Source organism: Centrocercus urophasianus, unplaced genomic scaffold (assembly GCF_019232065.1).
Source record: "Centrocercus urophasianus isolate 14NV4802_14NV808 unplaced genomic scaffold, USGS_Curo_1.0 seq_268, whole genome shotgun sequence".
Classification (NCBI taxonomy): Eukaryota; Metazoa; Chordata; class Aves; order Galliformes; family Phasianidae; genus Centrocercus; species Centrocercus urophasianus.
Genome location: NW_024884831.1, coordinates 11,230 through 35,684, shown reverse-complemented (window position 1 = coordinate 35,684; position 24,455 = coordinate 11,230). Strand labels below are relative to the sequence as shown.

At 51.5% G+C, this 24,455-nt stretch overlaps 1 protein-coding gene across 1 annotated transcript in view; it reads right to left on the bottom strand.

Annotated features, from left to right (window-relative positions):
• Positions 1-23,135, bottom strand: part of LOC122164595 (SH3 and multiple ankyrin repeat domains protein 3-like) — a 78,594-nt gene extending 55,459 nt beyond the window's left edge. Inside the window, exons 1-5 of the mRNA XM_042826708.1 lie at positions 23,031-23,135; positions 22,223-22,426; positions 18,551-18,622; positions 10,477-10,585; positions 28-179 (exon numbers count right to left, since the gene is read on the bottom strand). Of these exons, the coding sequence (XP_042682642.1) occupies positions 28-179; positions 10,477-10,585; positions 18,551-18,622; positions 22,223-22,426; positions 23,031-23,135 (642 nt within the window). The remainder of the gene's footprint in view (positions 1-27; positions 180-10,476; positions 10,586-18,550; positions 18,623-22,222; positions 22,427-23,030) is intronic.
• Positions 23,136-24,455: the final 1,320 nt, after the last annotated feature.

Genomic DNA, 24,455 nt, shown 5'->3' with positions numbered 1-24,455 from the left:
CTCACCAGCACTGGGATTTGGACTCACCAGCAGCGCCGCGTGGTTGCGGCACCGCACGGCTTTGTGAAGCGCCGTCATTCCCTCCCGCGTGCGGAAGTCCAGATGCGCTCCCCCGTTCCGCAGGGCTTTGATCATCTCAGTGCTGAGCTCCAGCTGAGCCGCCGCCGTCAGGGGACACTCTGCAGAACCCCAAGAAGCACAAGTGAGAACTGTGGGCACTGCCACGTCTGCTGCCCACCTCCAGCTCTGCAGAAGGTTCCCGTGCTGATAAGGGAGCTGCGCACAGCCCTGTCAGCTCCTGCTGTTGGACACCAGCTGATCTTCTCCAACACCGTGCATAGAATCATAGAGCCACAGACTCACTGTGGTTGGAAAAGAGCTCTGAGATCCCCAATCCAACCCCAATCCATCCCACTGCCCACGTCTCCCCAGTGCCACATCCCTGTGCTCACTGAACACCCCCAGGGATGGGGGCTCCCCGCTGCCCTGGGCAGCTGTGCAGTGCTGGCTGCTCTTTGCAGCACAGGTTGTTCCCAATTCCAACCCTCCCCGCTGCACCCTGATCCCATCCCCTCCCTTCCCATCCCCGTTCCCTGCGGATGGAGACCAACCCCTCCTTCACTCCAGCCTCCTTTCCCCAGTGGCACAGTGCTTTGAAGCTCATCCCATTGGCACATGGAAGGCTTGGCCATGGGCTGCAGACTGCGCACCAGTTTAACGCAGGTGTGGGATGAGAGCTTGGAGGAGAGGGAAAGGAACACGCTCGCAGTTTAACAAATGGCAGAAATATCATTGCTATGTCTTAAGCTGAAGGAAAGGACACATTTGGGCACAGCATTTATGCAAAGGGTAAGAGAAGAACAAGGTCAAAGAGAGCACCCTTGTTCTGTTTCTCTCTACAACAAGGTGTGGACCAACACACGGTTCCATGTCCGGAGAGCACACTGTGCACGAGGACTTGCTCTACTTGGGGTTATAATTGGAGCAGGCAGTGGAAAGCCTACAGAAATCCCCTTCAACACTCTGCCCTCCCCCAGTGCTAAATCTCATCTGGTCGCTCTCTAATCCAGGATTTTTGTGGTTACACTCTGCTAATTTCTGGAACTGTGCATATGCAAACAGACGCTTAAAGCAATCAAAGTGCACAAAGCCTGTAAGAGAAAAGGGAAAGAAGCACAGCAGATGCCGCCCAAAACCTGAATGGGGAGCAGAGCAGACCTGAACCCTTCCAGGACATGATGGAGACAAGAGAGTGCTTTGCTGGGGAGGCCAGGAGGGGGAATGGCTGCAGCTCCAGAGAACCTACAGAAGTTCCTTTGCACTGCTGCGCACAGCCAAGAAAGTGCCTTTGTGAATGCAACCATTTCTTCTCATTCCTCTGTTCCTTGGCTGCTGCTCTGCTCAGTACTGATTACTGTCCACAGGATCACAGAATGGTTTGGGTTGGAAGGGATCTCAAGGATCACGAAGCTCCAACCCCCCCCTGCAGGGCCACCAACCTCCCCATTTCACAGCAGCCCAGGCTGCCCAGGGCCCCATCCAACCTGGCCTCCAACACCTCCAGGGATGGACGGGGCATCGCAGCCTCTCTGGGCAGCTGTTCCAGCCCCTCACCGCTCTCATGGTAAAGAACTTCTTGTCCAACAAGGCATGAGCAGCTCTGGTGGGACTGGCTGAGACCTCTGGCATCTCCAGGGAACTCAGCACTGAGGCAGGAGTTACCAGGGTGGGACGGAGGAGGCAGAAGTCCCATGCTAATGGCAGAAGGAAGGAACTCATAGAACCACTGAACATCCAGAGTGGGAAGGGACCCCCAAGGATCGCTGGCTCCAACTGCTGGCTCCACGCAGCACCACTCAAAATTGAAACCCTGTGACTGAGAGCAGTGGCCAACGTCACTTCCCAAAGGTGGCTGTTGAGTGACAGGTCCTGGGCCGTGGCTGCTGTGTGCCCTGAGAAGGGAGAGCTCAACACACGCTGGAAAGAGAAACTAAGAGTAAGCACAGGTGGTCCAGATGAAAGGGGCAAATCTCTCTCATCCGCCTCGTCCACAACACAGATCTGTCCCCTTTCTGAACTTCTAAAACTGCCACCTCAGACAGCATCCTCTCACCCTTACGTGAGTCAGCTCAGAGCAAAGGGAAACCTCTGCTTCCTGGAAACCGTGCAGGTTGCATTAACTTCCATACGTTGAGTGGGGCCGTGGATGATCACACAGTCGTGGACTGCAGGGATTGGAAGGGATCTCAAGAGATCATTGAGTCCAACCCCTCTGCAAAAGCAGGCACCCTGCAATAGGTCACACAGGTCAGCATCCAGACAGGCCTTGGAGGTCCCCATGGGAGGACGCTCCATAACGACCCATAAATAATTTCTGCAGGGATATTCTTTTCCCTGGGTCAAGAGGTGAAGGAAAAAAAACATAGCAGAAACTGAGAAGGAGTGAATCAGTTTTGTACTGCAAAGTCACTGAGATGGTAATGCTGCAGTTTTCAACAGCCTTCGGGCTGGGAGGAAGGAAATTTGTCTGTTGCATGTGAGTGGCTCAAGAAGAAAGCTTCAGATGGGGAAGGATGGAGCTTTCAGAACCTGATGGGTATGGGTCCCCCCCTGCTCTTATAGCAGGATGTTGAATAAAGGCTGTTTGCAATTAGCCAAACCTCTGAAGGCCTGGCCACGTGGAGAGGAACATTTGGTGTCCGGGGCTATTTGCAGTATCTCTGTCAGCCTTACCCCAGAGACCCAGAGGATGAAACTGCACAGCTAATAGCAATGCTGTTTTGACTAAAAAAAGGATAGATTTACTACAGTGATTTTGCAAGGGAGAGATGAGAAATTAAAAATAGAAAAAGCTGCAGTGCATAAGTGCTATCTTTGCTAAACACAAGCGCAGGAAATCTGGCCATTTATTTGTTCCTTCTCTTGAAACCTCAGTTGGAGTGCTGTTCACATCACCATCATTTTGCTGATAGACCTGAAAGCTCTGGGTTAAAAATTCAATATAGGAGTATTCTGAGCAAAGAAAGGATGAAGGTTTTTGAAGAGCAGGGTTTTCCAAGCATCCAGGAGAGGGGACGTTTGGCTTTGCAGCTATTGAGACTTTAAGTAAAGCAACGCAGCGGCGGTGCTTAACTCAAGACATGCAGAGTGAATAATTACTGAGACTTCCCACTTCAGCATTTGATGTACGCTGCCTTCAGCTGAGCCTGAGCAAAATGGGAAAGGCAGCATCCAGATGGGGGTGGGGGAGGCAGAGCTCACTGCACAGAGCTGGAATGCAGGGGCAGCACCTAAGGAGAGAGGGGGGACCGTGGTCAGGAGGGATGGAAGTGTCTGAGAAATACCACCTCCGGCAGAGTGGAGACTTTGCTCACAAAGACAAGGTCCCCAGCTTTTGGTCCAGTATTAAATGTGGAGGTTGGTGGCCCTGCATGTGGTTGGGGGGTTGGAGATTCATGATCCTTGAAGTCCCTTCCAACCCTGGCCGTTCTGTGATTCTGTGATTTTGGGAGGATTCCTACACCAGGGTCACAGTATCTTAGCCTGAAAGCACGTTGCTCAGGTCTGCTTTGTCCAGAGAACAGCAAAGCACTGACCATAACCAGATGAGGTTTAACAAAAGCAAATGTAGAGTCTTGCATCTGCGGAGGAATAATTGCATGCACCAGTACAGGCTGGGGGATGAGCTGCTGGAGGGGAGCTCTGTGGAGAGGGACCTGGGTGTCCTGGTGGACGGCAGGTTGCCATGAGCCAGCAGTGTGCCCTTGTGGCCAAGAGGGCCAATGGCATCCTGGGGTGCATTGCAAGGAGCGTGGCCAGCAGGTGGAGGGAGGCGATCCTCCCCCTCTGCTCTGCCCTGTGAGGCCTCACCTGGAGCACTGCGTCCAGTTCTGGGCTCCCCAGCACAAAACAGACAGGGATCTCTTGGGAAGAGTCCAGCGGAGGGCCAAAAGATGGTGAGGGGCCTGGAGCATCTCTGCTATGGGGAAAGGCTGAGTGAACTGGGTCTGTGCAGCCTGGAGGAAAGAAGGCTGAGAGGGGACCTGATCCAGGTCTGTAAATATCTGAGGTGTGGGGGGCAGAATGGCGAGGCCGGACTCTGTTCAGTGGGGAGTGGAGACAGGACAAGGGGAAATGGCTGGAAACTGCAGCACAGGAAGTTCTGCACCAATGTGTGAAGGAATGGCTGTGCAGTGAGGGGAGGAGCACTGGAACAGGCTGCCAGGGAGGTGGGGGAGTCTATGGGTCCCAATGGGTCTCTATGGGTCTCTATGGGTCCCAGTGTGTCTCTATGGGTCCCACTGTTCACTGGAGCAGGCTGTCCATGGAGGTGGTGGAGTCTCCTGCTCTGGAGATGTTCCAGACCTGCCTGGATGCCGACCTGTGCGACCTGCTGTAGGAACTGCTTTGGCAGGGGGTTGGACTCGATGAGCTCTGGAGCTCCCTTCCAACCCCTACAATTCTGTGATTCTGTGACCATAAAGCAAAGTCCCCAAGGAGGGGAAATGGAGAGGGACGTTCTGATCTCCTGGCAGCCAATGGTAGCATGGGTGGGAAGGACACAGCGCTGTCCCTGGGAAGGCTCAGATCTGGCATTTGGAAGCATTCACCAACCATGAGTGGTCAGATGCTGCAACACACATCCAGAGAGGTGGGTGATGTCCCGTGTTCAGGAGGCATCTGGACAATGCCCTCAATGAACTGCTTTAACAGTCAGTATAGCACTGAAGCAGTCAGGCAGTTGGAGTTGATGGTCTCTGTGGGTCCCTTCCCCCTGGTCTATTCTATTCTACCTCAACCCTACACATATGGGGTACCAAACCACACCAACACGACTGCCTGCTGATAACGGTCATGGGACCACATAACCCATAATGCTGCACTCACAGCCACAGGGGATTCCTGCATCCTCTCCATCTTTCATCCAGAAACTTAGGAAACTCCAGTTTCGTCAGTAAGTCAGTTGTGAAGACACCTTAGGAAAGCAAACAGGAGTTTCATCGGGATATGGTTCCCTCTTCTCAGGCATAGATCTCCTCCAACTGTACGAAACGCCACGCTAAGCTGGATGCACTCCGTTCTCCCTCCTACAAAGGGAAAGGAGCAGCCCTCAACAGTAAATGTGATTTGGTGACCAGTGGAAGGCGTGGATTGGAAGCGGCTGAGCGAGGCCCACGTGCCTTTGCCATCAGCTGGAAGAGGAACCAGAGCCCAGACCACGCTGTGCCTCCGCACGGAGCCACGTGTTTGTGTCACATCTCGGCAGAAAAGGTGAGGGCAGCCCAGCGTTGTCCTTCGGTGTTGGGTGAGCTTGTGAAATTAAAGAGATTTGGCAGTAATGGGACACGAGGACACTGCTGGAGAGCTGAGGGATAGAGAAGTTCATGAGCTCATCCCAGAGCTCCTTTCAGACCCACGAGCAGGAGATGGCATCGTGCGGAGAATGGCGGAAGGGAATCGCCAGCCACAGCATGGGGAGCAAAACTGAGGAGGTTGGGATTGAGGAACACTGGGCCGTGCTAAAGGATTTTCACAGTCAACAACCTGCACTCCACAGAGAGGTGAGATAATGATCTTGGCTGAGACTTAAGTAGAACAATTAGAAAGACATTAAATCAAGAACATTAGAGAAACAATTCCAAAGAGGGAAACACTGCACGAACGCACCGTGTCAGAAGTAATTAAGCCCGTTTGATAAAGAATGAGAGGAAGATTTTTCTTCCCCTTTGTTCATTTCGAAGCACGAGGAGACTGGATAACAGGAAAAAGGATGTGGACTGCTTCTAACGGTAATCATTGACATCATTGTCATTACTGAAACTTGCAGAAAATTCAATTTAGAGAACGAAGAATGTCTGATTGCAACGAGAATGGGAACGTATTGAGGGGGCAAGGAGGCCCAGAGAAAGAGTTTACGTTAAAATCCCTGCTCAAATCACCTGTTGTATGGCCACCAACGGTTGAGAACAGGGCCTGGGGTTTGTGTGGAGCAGTGTCAGAAGTAACAAAAGGTCCTTCGTGAGCCTTTGTTATGCACCAGTAAAGAGAAAAAGCTCCTTAACCTCCAAGTGTTGGTCACCAAGTTGTATAAATTAAAGCTCTCACTGCCAGGGCAAATTCAGCTTGAAAGCAAACGCTGAATGTGCCAACTTACAGGCAGTAAGATATCATCTCATTTTGTGAGCATACAGGAATGCTTCCCTGGGTCTCAGTGTAATGAATAGGAATCTACTAAACACTTCACTGCTGTTTGATCAGCACAGGACAGCATAGGGAGCTGGGGGCCCCAACCAAACGGGGGGTATCTGATGCTTCCTATGGGAGTCAACCAAGGGAAATTAGATCTGATCAGAGATTTGCATTGACTTCAAGATAAGATTTACTTCAAGATGGCCAAGTACAGCACGTTGGAGACCCCCTTCAGCCAACCCTTTTCTGCTTCTCCTGGCTGGATTTCAGTTCATCTGAAGGACATGGAGCATGGAAACATGGGAAGCTTACAATCAAACAGTAAAAGGTGACTGAGAACTCTTGAAGGAGAAAGGATACGGCTCCATAAATTGAAGAGGACCTTCCAGGTCGGCAGTGAAGGGACAGCAGCAGTTACAGCCCCAGCTCTAATGGCAGGACACGAGGAAATAGTGGTCAGCATGAACCCAAAAGTAGGAAATGAAGGACAAGAACAGGAACTAATGGCACAGGAGTAAAGAAAACCACATCTGGCGTGGCAAAAGGCTGTCAGAGAGGGGACTTGTTGCTGTTGTTTAAATTAGAGAACGCCAAATGACTTCCCAGGCCCTCGTCAGATAGGCAGTGTATAATTGGTAACAAATACAGAAAGCGAAATGACCAATGGTTATTGCTAATTTTGCTGCTGTGGAAATGCTATTTTCCTTTCTATCACCAAAATGGGATTTCTGAGATAAGCTACCTGCACTTGAAGAAGTTGTTTACTTCTAGAAAATGTGGTGTATCATCCTTCCTAACTTCTCCCTGAAGATCTTTCTGTGCCAGTAAAGTTAAACTCAAACACATTTTGAAGTACTGGGGCATCCAAAAAGATGAGAAGAACAGCAGCGTTGGGTCAAGACACAAAAAGGGACGACTAAGATGATCCATGAACCAAGAAGCCAGAAAATTAACACCAATCTTGGGAAAGACTGGGAAATTTATACGGAATTTAAGTGACACGGGATTGAAGAATACCTGTGTTGTCACATTGGCCAGTCACATTTTACAGTAAGAAGGTTCTGCTGCTCACATGTAACCCCTTTTCTTCTGATTCACAGAGATGATGCTGATAGCTGCATTGATGTGAGGCTCGTGCACAGCCCTACCTGATGTGGAAAACAAGCAGCACCAAATGTCAGCTCCACGTCCTTCAGATGAACTGAAATCCAGATGAGGAGAAGCAGCCAAAGGGGTTGGCTGAAGGGGGTTCTGCAATGTGCTGGACTTGGCCATCTTGAAGTAAATCTTATCTTGAAGTCAATGCAAATCTCTGATCAGATTTGTAGGCGACACGAAGCTGGGATGATTACGGAGAGCAATCAGGGCTGGGCAATGAAGAACCAGAAGCAAAAGCCGTGGCAATCCCTCAGGATCCACCTGAGCCCAGTGAATGTGAGGGAGGAGATGAGCTGCCCTACAGCCTTGGGTCACGGCTTTGCAAAATGCTCCTGGGGAAGGGCTGGCAGCCCTGCAGGGAGCAGCGTGCTCCCACCTCACCTCTGTGTGGAAGTCAATGGGAGCAAAGCAGCCCCACCAAAGCGAAGCTGCCAAGCAAGGAACTCCTGTGGTTTGCTATGGTTCAGGTGACACAGGCCATGGTGTGACACAGAGTCTGTTCCAGCAACGCGTGGCCATCCAGGTCCTCCCCAATGAGGTCGCTGCCACGGGACACAGACAGCAGGGATATGCAGGGGAGCACTGCACAGCAATGTGCCTGGTGTCTGCCTTCCAGCTGACCTCTTAGAAATGGAGCAGTGACTCAAAACTCACTCAAAAGTGATGGGAAAACAGGAGAAAGCGTCTTCAGGTGGAAGGCTGAAGGAGTTCGGCCTCTCTTTAATTAGGGGAAGGAGGATTAAACGTTGATTTGATTACCACGTATAAATACATTCATGCGAAAACATACCAGGTACTGAAGTGCTCCTTAATCTAGAAGATAAAGTGTAACGACAGCTGGAAGCTGAAGCATACGAATTTAAATAAGACACGAATTTTAAGCAGTGAGGGTGATTAACCAAATTACGAAGGAACAGCGCGGATCTTCTGTTCCCTGCATCAGGATGGATGACTTCATGGAAAATGCGTTGCAGCGTCGTTCACTGAGCGCACGCACAGGGTGACGAGGATCCCCTGGGTGCAGGAGGTCAGGTTGGGTGGTGGAACAGCTCTGCCTGCTCTTAAATTCCACAAAGCCACGGATGCTGAACAGCAGCCCCACGTCTTTCTCTCACGCTCACAAAACAGACCGCGAAGCAAGAAAAGGTTGTGTGTTTTTGAAGAAGAATCAGGGCTAGGAGTGAGGTGTCCAGGACTCCCTCTGCTCCAGTGTAATCTTCACAGCTCATAACATCCAGCTTTGCTGTCAGTTCTGAACTGGGATCAGATGACGGTTTGGATCAGGTGATTTTTTGTTTGTTTGTTTGTTTTGGTGTATTTTTTTTCTCGTTCTTCCTCCTCTGTATTTAACAGATTCTTCGCAGCACACATGAGCCTGTTTTCCTATCAGCCTCCAACCCTCTGTGTTCCATAAACACTCAGATGTTGTTTCGAGAGCTTGCGGGGAATATTGGTGATAGGTGGGTGGTTGGACTAGATGATCTTGGAGGTCTTTTACAACCCTGGTGATGCTATGATTCCATGAGATAACATCAGATCCAAACCTTCTGTAGCTCCATTGATGGGCTTTTGAGCATCCTGACCTGCTGGGAGGTGTCCCTGCCTGTGGCACTGGGTTGGAACTGGATGGGCTTTAAGGTCTCCTCCCAGACAAACCACTCTGTGATCTCCTCGAGCGCACTGCACTCTACAGTACGATACACTTCATAAAACCGAGTCAGCTACAGAAGAGCAGAGGGCTTTCTTTTAAAGAAATTTCCCTCTAAATGCTCAAAAGGGCTTGGGCAAAAGTGAAAAGCAGAGCTGATCTGCTTGGGCATGCTCCAAGGCAGAGAGTGATCATGCTCGTATGCTGCTAATGGTTTATTTGTCACAGGAGCGTTTGTCCATCAGGACCAAACAGAGTGGCTACACCAGTAAATTGAACAAAACAAACACTGCTGGCTGAGTTTGAATGGTTCTGTCAGTTTGGCTGAGTCAACTTTCACCTTTCCAGCCCAGGAGTTGGCAGAGGCCAAGAGCCATCCCAAGGAGCAGCCTGGGTGCAGCTCCATTGTCAGAAAGGACTGGAGAGGTTAACAGTGCGCCCGAACCACGCTGTGCCATGATGGCATGGCAGAACAGCTGTCTGGGCACATGAGAACTCCTCATGCAGAGAAGCCAGAGCTTCAGAACCAACCTGAGGAGCCGTCCAGCTGAACCAGAAACACGGAAAATTAATCATCAGATTGGCACCTGCTCATGAGCTGGAAATGTGCCCATCATTCACAAGCAGAAGTTCCAACTCCGTAGTAACTGATCATAAAAAAACATTGCTTGAAAAGAGAAATAACTAAACCAGCAGCTCCTCCCCCAAGACCATGAGAGCCCTCAACCGGGACCAGGCACAGATCCTCCCGTCCTCTGTTCTCAAGGAAAAGACATGGGAGTTTGATTCTCACTCCTTGCACCCTGGAGCCTGCGTAAAACCCAACAGCCAACGCTCCAAACCCTGACCTCCATAAGGTGGGGAAAAAATTTAAAGACAACACTGAGAAACCCAGAAGCCAAGATTCGATTTTCTTGGCCTCCAAAATATTTCTCCAGCCTTCTGACCGCTTCACAAAGAGTCTCCACGTTCCCTCAATGTGCCAGTCCCAGAGACTGCCCCGTCCTCCCCAGAATCCCATCTGAAAGATGCACAACCTCACAGCTGTCTCATTTTGTGCCTCATTCCCAGCCAATGCATCTTTCTCACCCCACACAGTATCTTCTGCCAACGGCCTTCCGCAACTCTGTGCTCCAAAGACCTCCCAGATCTAAGACACACTACTAAGAAATCCAGCAAACCTTCCCCTTCACACAACCCATCACTTGCTATGCCCACCAGGAACAACCACAGGGAGGTGGTGGAGTCACCGAGCCTGGGGGTGTTCAAGGAAAGGCTGGATGTTGTGCTGAGGGACGTGGTTTAGTGGGAGCTGTTGGTAATGGGCGAACGGTTGGACTGGATGAGCTTTGAGGTCTTTTCCAACCTTGGTGATTCTATGATTCTATGATTCACTGCCCAGATTCCCACTGTTTCCCCTGGACACTTTCTCCCCCAGCCCTGCTCTGCCATCTCCTCCTTTCTGGAGAGGCCAATCTCACCTCCAGTATCCGGGTCGTGGAAGTTGGGATCCAGTCCTTTCTCCAGCAGCCTGCAGACTTTCTCCGCGTTCAGCATTTGCACGTATTCCATGAACTTCTTCAGGTTTGCCTGCAGCCGTGACGCCCCAGGAAAACACACAACACGTAGCATTAACACCCCGATATGAGGAAAGAAGCCACCAGAGGAATATCCCCCATCCGAGAGACCCAAGGCAACCAGCACAACCTCAGAGCAGCACCCATGAGGAGCCAGGGCACATATTCATTCCCAGGTCTCTGAAGCCCTACTCCCTATAGGGTGCACGTCCTGTTTGAGGGCACACCACAGGCCTGTGCAGGATGAGGCCCTTCCTGCCCACGCCTGGCATCGCTGGACCACCCCAAGGAAGGCACTGGGGCCACCAGCCACCTCCCCCTGCCCACACCACAGCCCCCTGCTCACACCCCATGAGGGCAGACACGTGTTGCACACGCCTGTGGCACGGACACATCCCCAAAAACACACTGCAGTGTTTGCCAACCGGGCAGCATGGAGACAGCTATGGAAGGTGCTGAGCAGCACTGCCACTGACACAGCACTGGGGGCTTTGCCCACATCTTGCAGCAGCACTGCACCTCCTGAGGTCACCGAGTCACTTTGACGGTGCATCGCCTCCTTGCCAACTACTCTGAAACGCTCAGGAAGAAAGACCAGCTTCACAGGCACCAGCTGTCATCACGTGGTGTCGCAGCTACGGCTGCAAAATCGTGTTTTGTTCACGATGCCATTCTCTGTCTTTGGCCAGAGACTAAATCTTGTTCTCCTGAGAGCTCGGAGGACTCCTTGAAGCCTGGCTGGCTGGCCTTGGCTGTGAGGATTTTCTCTTTTTACCCCTTTTGGGTAGCTACTCTTGATGCATACACTGTTTAATAGATTTCCAGCCTCTAGGAATTATCGCTCTGCCAGGCAGGCCGACAGGACTGAAAACATTTCACACATGCTCCCAGCTCTGCTTTGCAGACCTTTGGGTCACATCCCCCATGCTCCTCCCAACAGCCAATGCCACGCACACGGTAACTGCAGCGCCCATCTTCCAGATTCGTGCTGGCAGAGCTGAGCCCACCTCAGCACGGCGTCGACTTTCAATGATAGCTTCTGCATTTTGCAAGCAACTGAAGAAAGAGTGCATGAGCAAAAGGAGAATGCAGAGGGAGGCAGCCTCGAGTCCAGGATGTGGCATTCAACATCACAGTCCCATGCACTACATGGGCTCTAATAGGGCCATGCATGGAATTTCTCTCTGGGAGAAATCAATTACTATCCCGTATTTCTAAACATTCCAGAGTTCATCTACCTTCAGATCAAATCCACAGCAAAGCTTCAAAAATAATTTGTCAAGCAGATGGACTTCAGAAGTTAAATAACAAATAGAAAACCGTTCTCTTCCACCAGTTACCACCTGCTGTGCTGTGTGCCCCAGATGCGCAGCTCGAGGCCTGAGCTGATGTAGATATAATTAAATCAATTAAGTTGTTTTCTAGAATAAACTTGGGGAAACCCATTGTTCCACTTGAATTAAGCACTGCCCTGAGCATGGAGACATAGAGACCCCCATTTTTAAACACACATCCATGGAAAGCACTCTGCTGCATCTCAGAGATCTCCCAGCACTCTGCCAATGGGCAGAGGTGAGAAATAACAGAAATGGGATTAAGCAAAGGGATGGGAAATTGCTAACTGAGACGTCTTGGTCAGTGCACACCTCAAACCTTCGCATCAAGATCCTCTCATTCTGCACAGCCTCTCCCACAAGCTGCCATCGCAGCCCGGTGCCTCCAGCACTGGAATGCCCCATGGGACCCCCAGCTCAGAGCCCTGGGACACCCCACAGAGCAGCCAAATGGTTCAACCACCACTGGAACCAGTACCAACATTGGGAGCACAGCACAGGGCTGAGCAGAGAGGTTAAGAACTGAAGAGCTGCAGGGCCACCATGGGGAGCTGTAGGGCCAGGAGGAGAAGTAGGGCCAACATGAGGGGACTGTAGGGACTTAAGGAGCTGTAGGGCTGCCGTGAAAAGCTGCAGGGTCACCATGAGGGAGATGTAAAGCCACCATGAGGAGCTTAGGGCCATAAGGAGCTGCAGGGACACCACGAGGGAGATGTAGAGCCACCATGAGGAGCTTAGGGCCATAAAGAGATGTAGGAACACCATGAGAGAGATGTAGGGCTGCCAGGAGGGGGCTGTAGGGTCACGAGGAGCTGTAGAGTCACTATGAGGGAGCTCTAGGGCCACTGTAGGCCAGCCTTGAGGGGTGCTGTAGAGGCATGAGGAGCTGTAGGACCACCATAAGGAGTTGTAGGACCAACACAAGGGGCTGTAGGACTGCCATGAGAGAGCTGTGAGGCTGCCATGAGGGGTTGCAGGGTCACCATGAGGGGCTGTAGGGTCACCATGAGGGGCTGTAGGGTCACCATGAGGGGCTGTAGGGTCACCATGAGGGGCTGCAGGATCACCACAAGGAGCTGTAGGGTCACCATGAGGGGCTGTAGGGTCACCATGAGGGGCTGTAGGGTCACCATGCGGGGCTGTAGGGTCACCACGAGGAGCTGTAGGCCACCATGAGGCCATTCCTCAGCCTCCTCTGCTCCGGACCAAAGAAACCAAGGACCCTCAGCTTCTCCTCACATCCCTTTCCCCTCAGACCCTCCCCCTTCTCTGCAGCCCTCGCTTGGACACTGTCTCACAGTTTTAGGTCTCCATCCTGGCTTTACTGTCTTTGTGTCAGTAAGGTTTCAGTCCCACAGAGGTTCTTTCCCACAATTCAAAAACACAACTGTTAAAACCTGTGTTTGGGGTATGACAACTTCAGGAGCATTTAGAAAACCATATTGATGGAAGGATTCTTCTGCCAAAAGCCACGAATTCGAGCTCGCTCCTCCTGCACCGCTCAGAACCAGAACAAACCATCCTTGGCTCTGGAAATCAGCTCAAATCTATAAATACGTCACGGTCGCGTCCCATGCTGGGCCCATTATAACCACTTTTCACAGAAGCAAATGCTGGTATTTACATTCTCCCGTGTTGGTTTTTCAACTTGGGCTGCATAAAAGAGCTTTCCTATCAGATTGTTTTCCATTTCAATTTAGCTAGAAACACAGAACATTTTCCTTTTCATTTGGACTGATTCACTCAAAGCTGAAAGATTTGAGAGCTGAGAGAGCGCGGAAGCCTGTTTTTCTCCCCCCAGTCTATGAATAAAACCCTGGTGGGAAAGGAATGAGATCTCATTATTGTAAGAAGTGGAGGATTTGGGGCCAGGTTTTCAAATGTGTTGAGGTGACTAGACACGAAGAGAGAGAGCAAATGTCAGACTCCCACTGAAATCAAGGGGAGCTCAGCAATGCCTAAACCACTCAGGCAATTGTGAACCTCGCCAGATACTTATTTTCTGGCACTTAAATACCTTTGAGAGTTTGTAATGGGAACCACTAATACAAACCCAATCTCCCTTTGTTTGAAAGATCAGTCAGCTTCAAACGCATAAGATATGTACTGATAGATTTACCTTCCCTTTTCTCTACCCAGTGCGCTCAAGGAACATTTATTGAAGTGATAAAGATAGGATTTAAAATGTTACTTTGCTTTAATTTTAATTGAATTCCAGCTTCCGCCCCAAAATAGTTTGATACGCATCAAAATCATAAAAGAAACATCAGGAGCCAATAAAGGCACCGTGTCCCATTTCCTACACGCAAAAAAGCGAAACCTAAATGCACGTCTATAAAGCTATCAGATCCCAGTGCATCTTCCCAAGAGCAGAAGCAATATGAATTCATGGAGATCAGGGTGATTCTCAAATCACTGTGTGGGGATGGCTGTCCTGACTGGCACGATGGAAAAAAGCAAGACTCAGCAATAAGTCATCCAACAAAATCAGCCTAGCGTACGGCCGCCCCTGGCTGATTGAAAGGGTTTTCACACCCCTATTTCCCAACCCCTCGGCGTGGAAGTGCTGTGTGAAGGTCGGGCAGATGGGGTTGGGGCAGGTTGGACCCTCTGGGACCCTTCCATCCCAACCCACAGCCATTGCAGCCTCATCCCAGCCTCTGCAGCGGATCCGTGCTCATCACCTGCATCTCCTGCAGGCTGACCGCCAACCCACCCTGCTCCCAGCGAAGGAGGAGCCCTGTTAGAAGAGACAAGGACCAAATCCTGGCTCTGCCCTTATCCCACTGCTTGGGAACCAGTAGGGCTGGCTGTCCAACCCACAGCCACCGCTCCCTTTCTGCACCCGTACCCAAAACACCCCCTGTTCATCCCAGTGAGCTGGTCTGAGGCACGTTCCCCAAAGCCTGGGGTTAAGGCCAGGATTGCTCCTGGAGAGGAAGCACAGCCCTGGTCGTCCCACTGAGACATCGTGTGCAGCCCGTTATCCCCTGTTGGTACAAAACCACAAGAAAAATCAACACCCTCCAGAAAAAGCTTGTGGAGAAGAAGCCGGTGTGAGGGAACAAGCTCTTCTCACCAGCTTTTCTCTCTTGCATCAAAATGAAAGAAAATAAACGAGATATTCTTCTGGCAGAGAAATTATTCTAACTGCTGCTGGCTGCTCAGTGCAGGGAGAGCCGAGTGCAGGGACGCTGCCGGGACCCACTGTGAGCACAGGGAGACAAAAACCCCTTCACAGCAGTTGAATGCTGATGATTCCTGCCTTTTCAGTATCAAAGCAAGGTGAACGTTTGCTCGGGGCCTGGTCTGCTCCTAAGAGCAGCTAGGATTAAGATAAACCACCTGCCGTCCAGAGCGTGGCAGATGCCACATGGTTACGGTGCCTGCAGAAGGCAGGAAGCCACTGATCTCCTCCCTGGTCACTTGACAAGCTCTTGCCCAGGCAGCAGCAAGCAGACATTCCCACAGAAATGCCTGATAATCCATTTCACTGCGCACACAAAGAATCTTTACACGCCATCTCTGAAAGCTCAGCGCTTCTCCAAACATGCCTGAAGCACTCCCAGCATTAACAGGACCAAGGGAAGCACAGAGATGCTGTGGGCTGAGGGCCAGGGGGCAGAGGGGAACACAGTGTAAGGATTGGGGTCAGCACCCAGCTGTGCTGCTCTGAGAGCTGCCAAGGCAGCACGAGCTGCAGCCTAAACCCAGTGGTACTCAGGTAATGCCAGGCTGCAGGCACGGCACAGTGCTCCAGGAGTTAACTGCACAGCTGCTCATCTGCTCATGGCATTTCCCTGCGAGCCCTTTCACCATCCAGCACTTCCTGCAGGCGTTAACGAGCTCCTTTGTCTTTCCAATCAGATTTTCAGGGCTGTGACAATATTTTAGGTAGGAGTGCAAACCAGTCAGCACCTCAGTACTGTGACCGTAACAGGAGCTCCCAGGTTGCCCTCAGACAGCTCCACCACTGCACTGGAGCCCATCTCCTCCTGGAGAACACGGAATCACAGAGTCATTCAGGTTGGAAAAGAGCTCTGAGATCCTCAATCCAACCCCAACCCATCCCACTGCCCACGTCCCCCAGTGCCACATCCCTGTGCTCACTGAACACCCCCAGGGATGGGGGCTCCCCGCTGCCCTGGGCAGCTGTGCAGTGCTGACGGCTCTTTGCAGCACAGGTTGTTCCCAATTCCAACCCAACCCTCCCCAGCACAATGTGAGCCCATCCCATCTCACTGCTGCTTTACCCTCCTTTAGGTGAGCTCATTAGGCACAGGTCTCCAGCCGAATGCACCCTGGGCTTCAGCAAAAGGGGACAGAGGGGCAGGGAGGGGACTGTCCCCCTCTGCTCTGCCCTCGGGACTTCAGCCTGGAGAAGAGACAGGGGAGACCTCCCTGTGAGCTGAAGGAGCTGCTCAACTGGAGGAGAACGGCTTTGTACACGGGCACAGGGTGATGGGACACAGGGGAATGGCTTTAAATTAAAAAAGGGGAGATTTCCCCTCACATCTGACATAAATCCTTCACCCAGAGGCGGTGCGGTGCTGGCACTGCTGCCCAGAGCTGTGGGTGCCCCAGCTTGGGAGGTGCCCCAGGCTGTGGATGGGCAGCCCAAGCTGGGGGGCACACAGCCCATGGCAGGGATAGGGCTGGGCACATACCATAGCCTGAGGAGCAGACCCACCGTCCCATTAGACCCAAAGCTAATTCTTCACAACGCTTTTAATTACTGAATCTCAGGGAAAAAGAAAAAAAAGATAAAGTGAAAAAAAAAAAAAGCAGCACAAAAAGAGCAGCATTTCACTGCCCAGGAGATAAGGCTTCATTTCAGTTAACACGGAAACAATCCCGCCCTTGCTCAGTCATGCACTGGGGAGGAATGGGGCTCTGCTGGCCCCAGGAGCACCGCAGCTCCAGGAGAACATCAGCATCCTCCCGATGGAGGCGAATGGGAGCAGGGCTGCACATCTCCCTTGGATGCCGTCCTTCAGCAGCAAGGGACAGCTTAAAAGTACAGAAACGACTTGAAGGAGATTTGTTATTTTAAGCGGACATGAAAGCACAGAGATGAAGTGAATATTTAATAAAGCACATTCCTGGCTCCTGCACACTCCTGGGGATGCCCTCAGACGGTGCCGCCCGGGTCTCCCCAGCTCAGCCCTCCCTATAGGAAGCGTGGCTCCCACTGGCAGGGCTCAGCAGTGATTCACATTTCCTGGCGCCAGGGAGATGCTGAGCTTTTTCCAGATCTGCTGCCTGGATATTCTTATGCCACAAGACAGAAACCTCACGACTTTCATCTTCGTGAGTCAGATCTGAGCCCTGGCAGCATTTTATCCCTCCCTTCTGCTGCTCGGCTAAAGGAAGGCAGAGGACGTGTTTCTTCCCATGAAGACTTTAACCTTTGCAGTAGGTCAAGCCCTTTGGGACCAAAGTTTTTGTTTTCTTTTTCCTCCCCTCGTGTTCTGCCTGTGGCTTCACCCAGCTCTGCTCTTGCTGCTGTGCATGTCCATGGAGAGCTTACAGCTCCCTCCTGCCTCCCTCACAGAACACACACCAGCAGGAGCAAGCCAGCAGCCCTACAGCAAAAGCAGTTCTGCATCCTACAGCCTTCTTAACAAGAATCCCAGAGCCTCCTGGCGCTTTCCTCCACTGCACAGATGCCCCTGGAGCCCTCCACAGCTCTGCTCCCTGCCATGAGCCCCATTTCCCCATGGGATCCCCCAGAAATGGGCTGCATTTGGTGGGCGCTGAGGGTGTCCTCCCACCCCCAGCCACCCCAATGCTGCCCACCCCGCTCCTCCTGCCCACTGCTGGCCCCAGCCTCCCAGGAACCAACACCATCCCCACGAGCCCTGTGCCTCAGGGAACAATTATCAGTGGCAACAGAAATCCTCTGCTGGTCCAGACCTCTCCACACTCACTGTTCTTTGGTTTCTTAGATGAGAAACGATATCACGGAGCTGCTGCAGCTGGCTGGGAAGGAGCAATGCAGGAGAGCATCCACCCAACCACTGCGTGCCCAGCACCTGTCAGCCCCACTGCCCCAGCCCCACAGTGCCTGTCACCCCAGCATCCATCACCCCCAGCACCTCAGCCCTACAGCACCCCACCTCCTTGGCCCCGCAGTACCAGCTGTGCCACCAGGGCATCCCCAGCCATTCACCTTCATGCATTCCTCCATCGCTGCCCACGGTGCCTGGAGCAGCAGACCAACGATGGAGGTGTGCAGCAGCCCCTGAGCAGGAGGACAGCAGGCTGCTCAGTGTGCACACACTGTTCCATCACCCACCCAGGGCACGGAACAGAACAAAGCTGCTCTTCAGCCAACCCTCTGTGTGCTCCCCTGCACTGCCTGCCCCGCGCACAGTTGGCACCCAGACCTCCAACGGAGCAGCGCCCACCACAGCACACACAATTGCACCACTCAGTGCAGTTCTTCCACTCACAACACACCAAAACCACCCCGGCTTTGGCCACACCAGCAGCTCACAGCAGGGATCTGAGCTCCGGCGAGCGAGAAAGGCTGAACCCCCTCAGGTCCTGGTGCCCTCAGAGACCGCTGCCCATCAGCATGGACCATTGGCACTGTGCATGCACTCAGAGCTCTGAGCTCACAGGCTCAACTCCAGCCTTACCTTGGTATGGAGCTTGGCAAACTGCTTGTCATCCAGTAAAGCCTGGGTGTACACACGCCGCTTGTACCGGAACTGCAAGAGGGAGAACGCCAGATGTGAGATGCACAAAGCCCACTCAGCATCAGTTTGCTCTGGAGCAGAAGTCCTGCAGTGAGACCCTCAGCCTAAATCTGAGCACAGCAGAACAGGATCTGCTGCTCTCCTCCACCTTTTTTTCTGCTCGTTCATTGCTTTGCTCAGTGAAGAGGCTCTGATCAGTTCCTCGTATCAATCTGTGTGGTTTCAGCTCTTCTCAGTGTGCTTTCAGGCACTGACTGTGACCAAACACTGCTCTGATGCCCATCTCCTCTCCCGAACCACTCCTGGAACCACCTTGCTGTTTGTCAGGGCACACACCAAAGGATCCCAGGATCCCATAGGATCACACTGGGAATTCATGACAGCCCTTCTGACTGACAATCTTCTTTGAAAACTTTGTTTTCAGAAATGAGAGCCCCCTACTTTGCAAGCAGCAACATCCCTGTCCAAATTAGGAATGTGCTGTGATGGCTCCCGTACCCAATGACTGCACCCACACTGCTGTGCCCTCTGCCAGCAGTGATTTGCAATTGATAGAACTGTTGAGTATCCCAAGTCGAAAATGACCCACAAGGATCCTCGAGCCCAACTCACACACACTGCACTCAAAGCCTGGGGTGCCCACAGAGGGTGTCATGGTTCTATGTTTTTGTTTTTTTTGTTTTTAGATTTCAGTATTCCACATCAAAACATCATGCAGTGTACGGGGCATTGAAGTGTCACTGCCCCAATCCCAGCTACCTATCCCTGTACATTACAGCAGTCACGGGATCCGGCCCTTCCGGGTGGGGGGGCGCTCTCTTGCTGCCTGGCAGTGGGTGCTGGAGGGTGCTTTCCTGGCCGTTCCAAGCTTTTCAGGTTTGACTCGGTCCCGGGAACTCTCTCTCTCTCTCATCTTGTCTGATTTATTAATCTCAATTTCAATTAAATTGTATATATATTGTGTTATCTTGTATTCCAATATTATAGTAAAATAAGTTTTCCTCCATAGATTGTTGCCGCTGCTCTTTTCCTCCCTTCCTTCCTTCCCATTTTTTGTGGGACTGGGGTGGGGGGGGAGGGCAGAGGCCTGCCGCCCCTGTCACGGACATAGATTGATCTGGTCAACTCCGTGACAGAGGGTCTGACATCAGTCCCTAAGAAACCCACCCAGACTCATCCACGTGTCCTACAGACACCTTACAGCGCTGATCCCAAACGGAGAACAAAACCAGGTCCTCCCCGGTGGCCGCTGCCTTCGTGCAGCCATCTCCATGGGGCAGAATTATGGCTCTCTTAAAGAGGTTGGATTTGATTAGATCTTTTTCAATTGCATTCTGAGATTGTGAACTTCATCTGTCGCCAGCATCCCATTATTTCAGCTGGATCTGACACCAAGTTATCTTTGGGCTGGAGTTACTTTTGAATGCTGGCAATACATCACCTCATTCTCAGCCTGCTGCAGCTGCCCTTGGGTTCCAGAACTTGTTATAAACAAGAAATCCTGGGCAGATGTGTCCTCACAACACTTTTTTCAATCATTCCCAGCTAAAAGCTGCCCAGCTCACCAACATACAGCTGTTGGACCCTTGCAGGCGCTGCCAGGGTTCCTGGCAAACCCAGGCTGGATGTTGTGTTGAGGGACATGGTTCAGTGGGAGCTATTGGGAATAGGTGAACGCTTGGACTGGATGATCTTTTAGGTCTTTTCCAAGCTTGGTGATTCTATGATTCTCTGATTCTTCACCCCCACACCACGTTGGGGTGCAACCAGCTCCAATCCCAGCTGCACAGCCGGTCGGATGGGGAAGGCAGGCTGTGTCACTCTGATGTGACAGCACGCAGTGCCACCCAGGGGCAAGGCAAAACTGCATCAGAGGAGAGCGGAGCTGCGTGGCACCATCAGCTGCTCTGAGCCTCTGCACAGCATTAGCAGTCAGCCCTGCACCCCGAGCATCACCTGGCAGGAAGCACTGCCTGAAGTCCCTCCGTAACGTTTTGTCACTCTGTACAAACCCACATCAATCTGGTCACCTCCACACTCAGCCCTAAGGGCTCATTTCTCTTATGGGCTCAGGAAACCTCACTGGGAGCAGCGTGGGATCGGTGCCCTGTAAATGGATTCCAGACTTTTGGTTTTCCAACACGTGATTTTCATGTGCTCAGCTGCCATTCTTATCAGGTTAGGAAGAATTGAAATGACCCACGACAAATGTCCACGTCAGGTCTGCTTTTAGATGTGTGCACTGAGATATTAAGCGTGGACATTATGCTGAATCATACAAAACAAAGGACTAAAGCCTAAGGGAGGAACATTAGGGAACTGACTGCCTCGTAGGTTTATTTGCAAGCATTCCTCATGGTATTGCAAATGTTTTAGTCTATATTTGACATTAGTTTACTAAGAAACTGTGCAGCATTTTCTTTCCACATTAGCTGGGATTAGTTATAATAACAGCATTCACGCTTGCATTTGTAAGAGTTCATACAGCTTAAGTGTGTAATGCTTCCTAAGTAGGCTCTGAGGGCAAATTATAGCACAGGATCCCTGAACCAGAGGTCTGCCTGCAGGTAATCAAAGCTCCATACAGCCGGTGGGGAGTCAGTGGAGCCCAAGAACTGCTCCTGCTCACCCTGTGATACACACAGCCCTCCCAGCCCCAGACCAAAATCTGTTCTGAATGTCAGTACAGAGGAATTCCATTCATTTCTGTCCCAGTTAATGTTCTGGAAAGGAATATAATATAGAATGAAACCTAGCATTTATCATCCGTGCTCATTACGTGAATGGGGTCTGTATAGGAATGGTCACTGCTGTCAAAGCACAGTGCTCCCTTCCACAATTCACACTAATTGTGAATTAAATTTAAAGAAAAAACGTGCACTCAGAGGGCGGTGAGGCAGTGGCACAGGTTGCCCAAGGAGGCTGTGGATGCCCCATTCCTGCAGGCATTGGAGGCCAGGCTGGATGTGGCTCTGGGCAGCCTGGGCTGCTGGTTGGTGACCCTGCACACAGCAGGGGCTTGGAACCAGATGAGCACTGTGGGCATTTTGCATCCCAGGCCATTCTAGGATACTATCATTCTATGAAAGTAAATGTAAAATTAAAGTGAAAAACATCAAACTCAACCCCTTCAGCCTCATTTCCAAGGACCTTCCTGTGCTTTTCCCTCTGTACCTACAGCTTTCCCTGCCTAATTCCAATTCCCCACGGCAATTACCTGCCAGTATAAGAAGAAGGAGATGTGTGACCAGCTGGCTCGGGAGGCAGAATCAGACCCTCAGGGCCACGGCCAGCGTCACAGAGCTCCGCAGAGCCATGAGCAGCTAAAACTGGAGCTCAGAGGCGTTTGCCTGAGCTTTCCCTCGATGGATTCTCTGCGAGTAAACACACACCCACAGAAATCTCTGCACCTCGTCCTGATGGGAAACGGGGGGAAATAGGGGCGGGGGAGGAGGGGGCTTCATTTCTGTGCTGCTTTTAGAGACTGTAGAGGAAGGGGTGGGATGATTCCTATGCAATTGTGCACGTACATAGGCGTGTGTACGTACCTAGAGGTATGGGTACACACACACATATGTGTTTGTGAATGTATATATTAAAAAAGACAGCTACCTCCAGGTAGGGGACGGGAGTGTCGGGATTCAGGGGGTACTCCCGCAGCAGGCGCTCCTCGTCCAGGAACTTCCCTGCTCTGCCATTGAAGGCTGGCTGGAAGAGCCCGTAGTTGAGCACATCCTTCAGGCTGTGGTTGAGGGTGCACAGAATGCGCTGCTTGGAGGCCCACACGGGAACGTCCGGATTCAACCGCAGACACTTCTGTGGAGAGACAGAAGGGCAATGAGAGCTGCTGCGTATTGCAGGGATGCGGAGAGAGCAGGAGGACGAGAGGGGAACGCCACCACCTTTGCAGTGTCAGCTGGTAAAAGGAGGGGAGGAAGAGGCAGGGGATCAAGTGTTTAAAATCAGAGGACACGCTGGCGCACCGGAGGTCAGCTCACAACAGCAGGTCCCCAGCAGCGTTCTCAGCTTCCCTCCCAGGTCCTACTGCCTGCATTTTGACCCTTGACTTCTTGTTATGATTACTTTGGTTTTCCTCCTTCTTTGCTCTTGGACTTGGTGATCTCAGAGGTCTTTTCCAATCTTCATGATTCTATGATCACTCCCAAAACAGGAGACAGGAGGCACACACAGTGCCCAAGGGGCAGGTCCAGCAGATTCACACGGTTACATCATTGTGGTTTTGTTCATGGAGGTTTTGAAGAGTTGATGCCTGACCACAGACACCTGCTTGGCTTCCCAAGCAGAAACACAGCCCAATCATCACCCCTCCGTGCACACAGAAGCTCTTCCAATGGGCTCTGACAGACCTGCGGTGTCGGAGCTCCACACCACACACCCCAGCCCATGGACTGGCACTCACCCCAGGCATCAGAGGTAACTGCACATCCTCACTCCTCACTCCTTCCATCAGCCTTGTCTCACCATAACTCATTACCACCGTGCCCACTAAACCACTTGGGGACATGGCCAGTGAGAACGGTGGGGATGGGTTGGGGTTGGATTTGGTGACCTTAGAGGTCTTTTCCAACCTTACTTATTCCACAATTCTATGATCTCCAGCTCCAGAGCCCTGGGGCTTGCTTAGGCCTCAGCAGCATTGCTATGCTTTTGTGAATTAAACAGCTTTTCCTAGAGAAAAGCAAATGGTCTTGCTGAGGCACAGGGTGGGAGGCAGCAGAGAGCCGGTGCTGCGCTGCACAGTGCTCAGAAAACTCACTGTGCAGTACAGGCAACGCTGAGCTGAGGTTACGGCTCATTTTTCTCAGGCAAGGATAACTCTCCCTTGGCAGCACGCATTTGTACTGCAAGCAGAGGTCAGCATTATCTATTTCATCGCTGACCATGTGAGCAAGTTGGTGTGCTTATCAACTACTGCTTGTCCTACAGCAGGTGCTAATGAGCAGGCAACTGCTTGCTGGTGTTAGACATCAGGAGCCCAAAACCCTAGAGATGCCAAAGAGAAGTAGAATACACATCACTCTTTTGGGAACTCTAAATAAAAAACCACCATCTACAACTTCCTACTTCACCTCCAGGACTCTTCTTCACTGTCCGATGATGCCTTTCACTATGAAACTGTATGACTAATGGAAAAAAAAATAAACTACAGACATGCACACGTGGACAAGAACAAGCAGTGGTTGAAGGAACATCCTGGAACAAAGATCACTGAATCTTATCCTGAACTTTTACTGCACAGACATATTCCAGAGAGTATTAACATTCCATACGTAGGAGAGAAAACAGCTTCCATCCTGCAACACGTTTTGTTAACCAGTGTCAGAAATTGGAAAAAAGGAAATGCCTGCTTTGGTGTTAGGTCAAAACACTGCCGTCCTTTGTGGCCATAATCCTACTACTTCAGTGTATCTTAAAGCTCTGTTTCTCGAAATACCACCAACCCACCAGAATTCCTGCAACTAAACACACTTTTTGCACTCCATGATGCAGCACAGCCATTCCAGGAGCAATCCAACAGACGACACTAATCCCACCAGTCTCTGCTGGCAAGCTGCAGAGATCTCTCTATGCAGCTTCAGCTCTGAAGCCTGCATGGATCCACAGCAGATCCAGCTGCTCTGTGCTCACTTTGCTCGGGCAGACACTGCAGCAAGGGTTCCTCTAACCTGTAGCATGGGGACACACCAGTTCTCACCATCGCAGTGGGGACAACCCTGGCAGCTTCCACAGCAGAACCTGGCTGACCTTGGAGGAACAGGAAGGGTTCAGTTGCCCAAACGCAGGCATTCAGCCAGGCACCAACCCAGCCCCATCAGGACGGGAA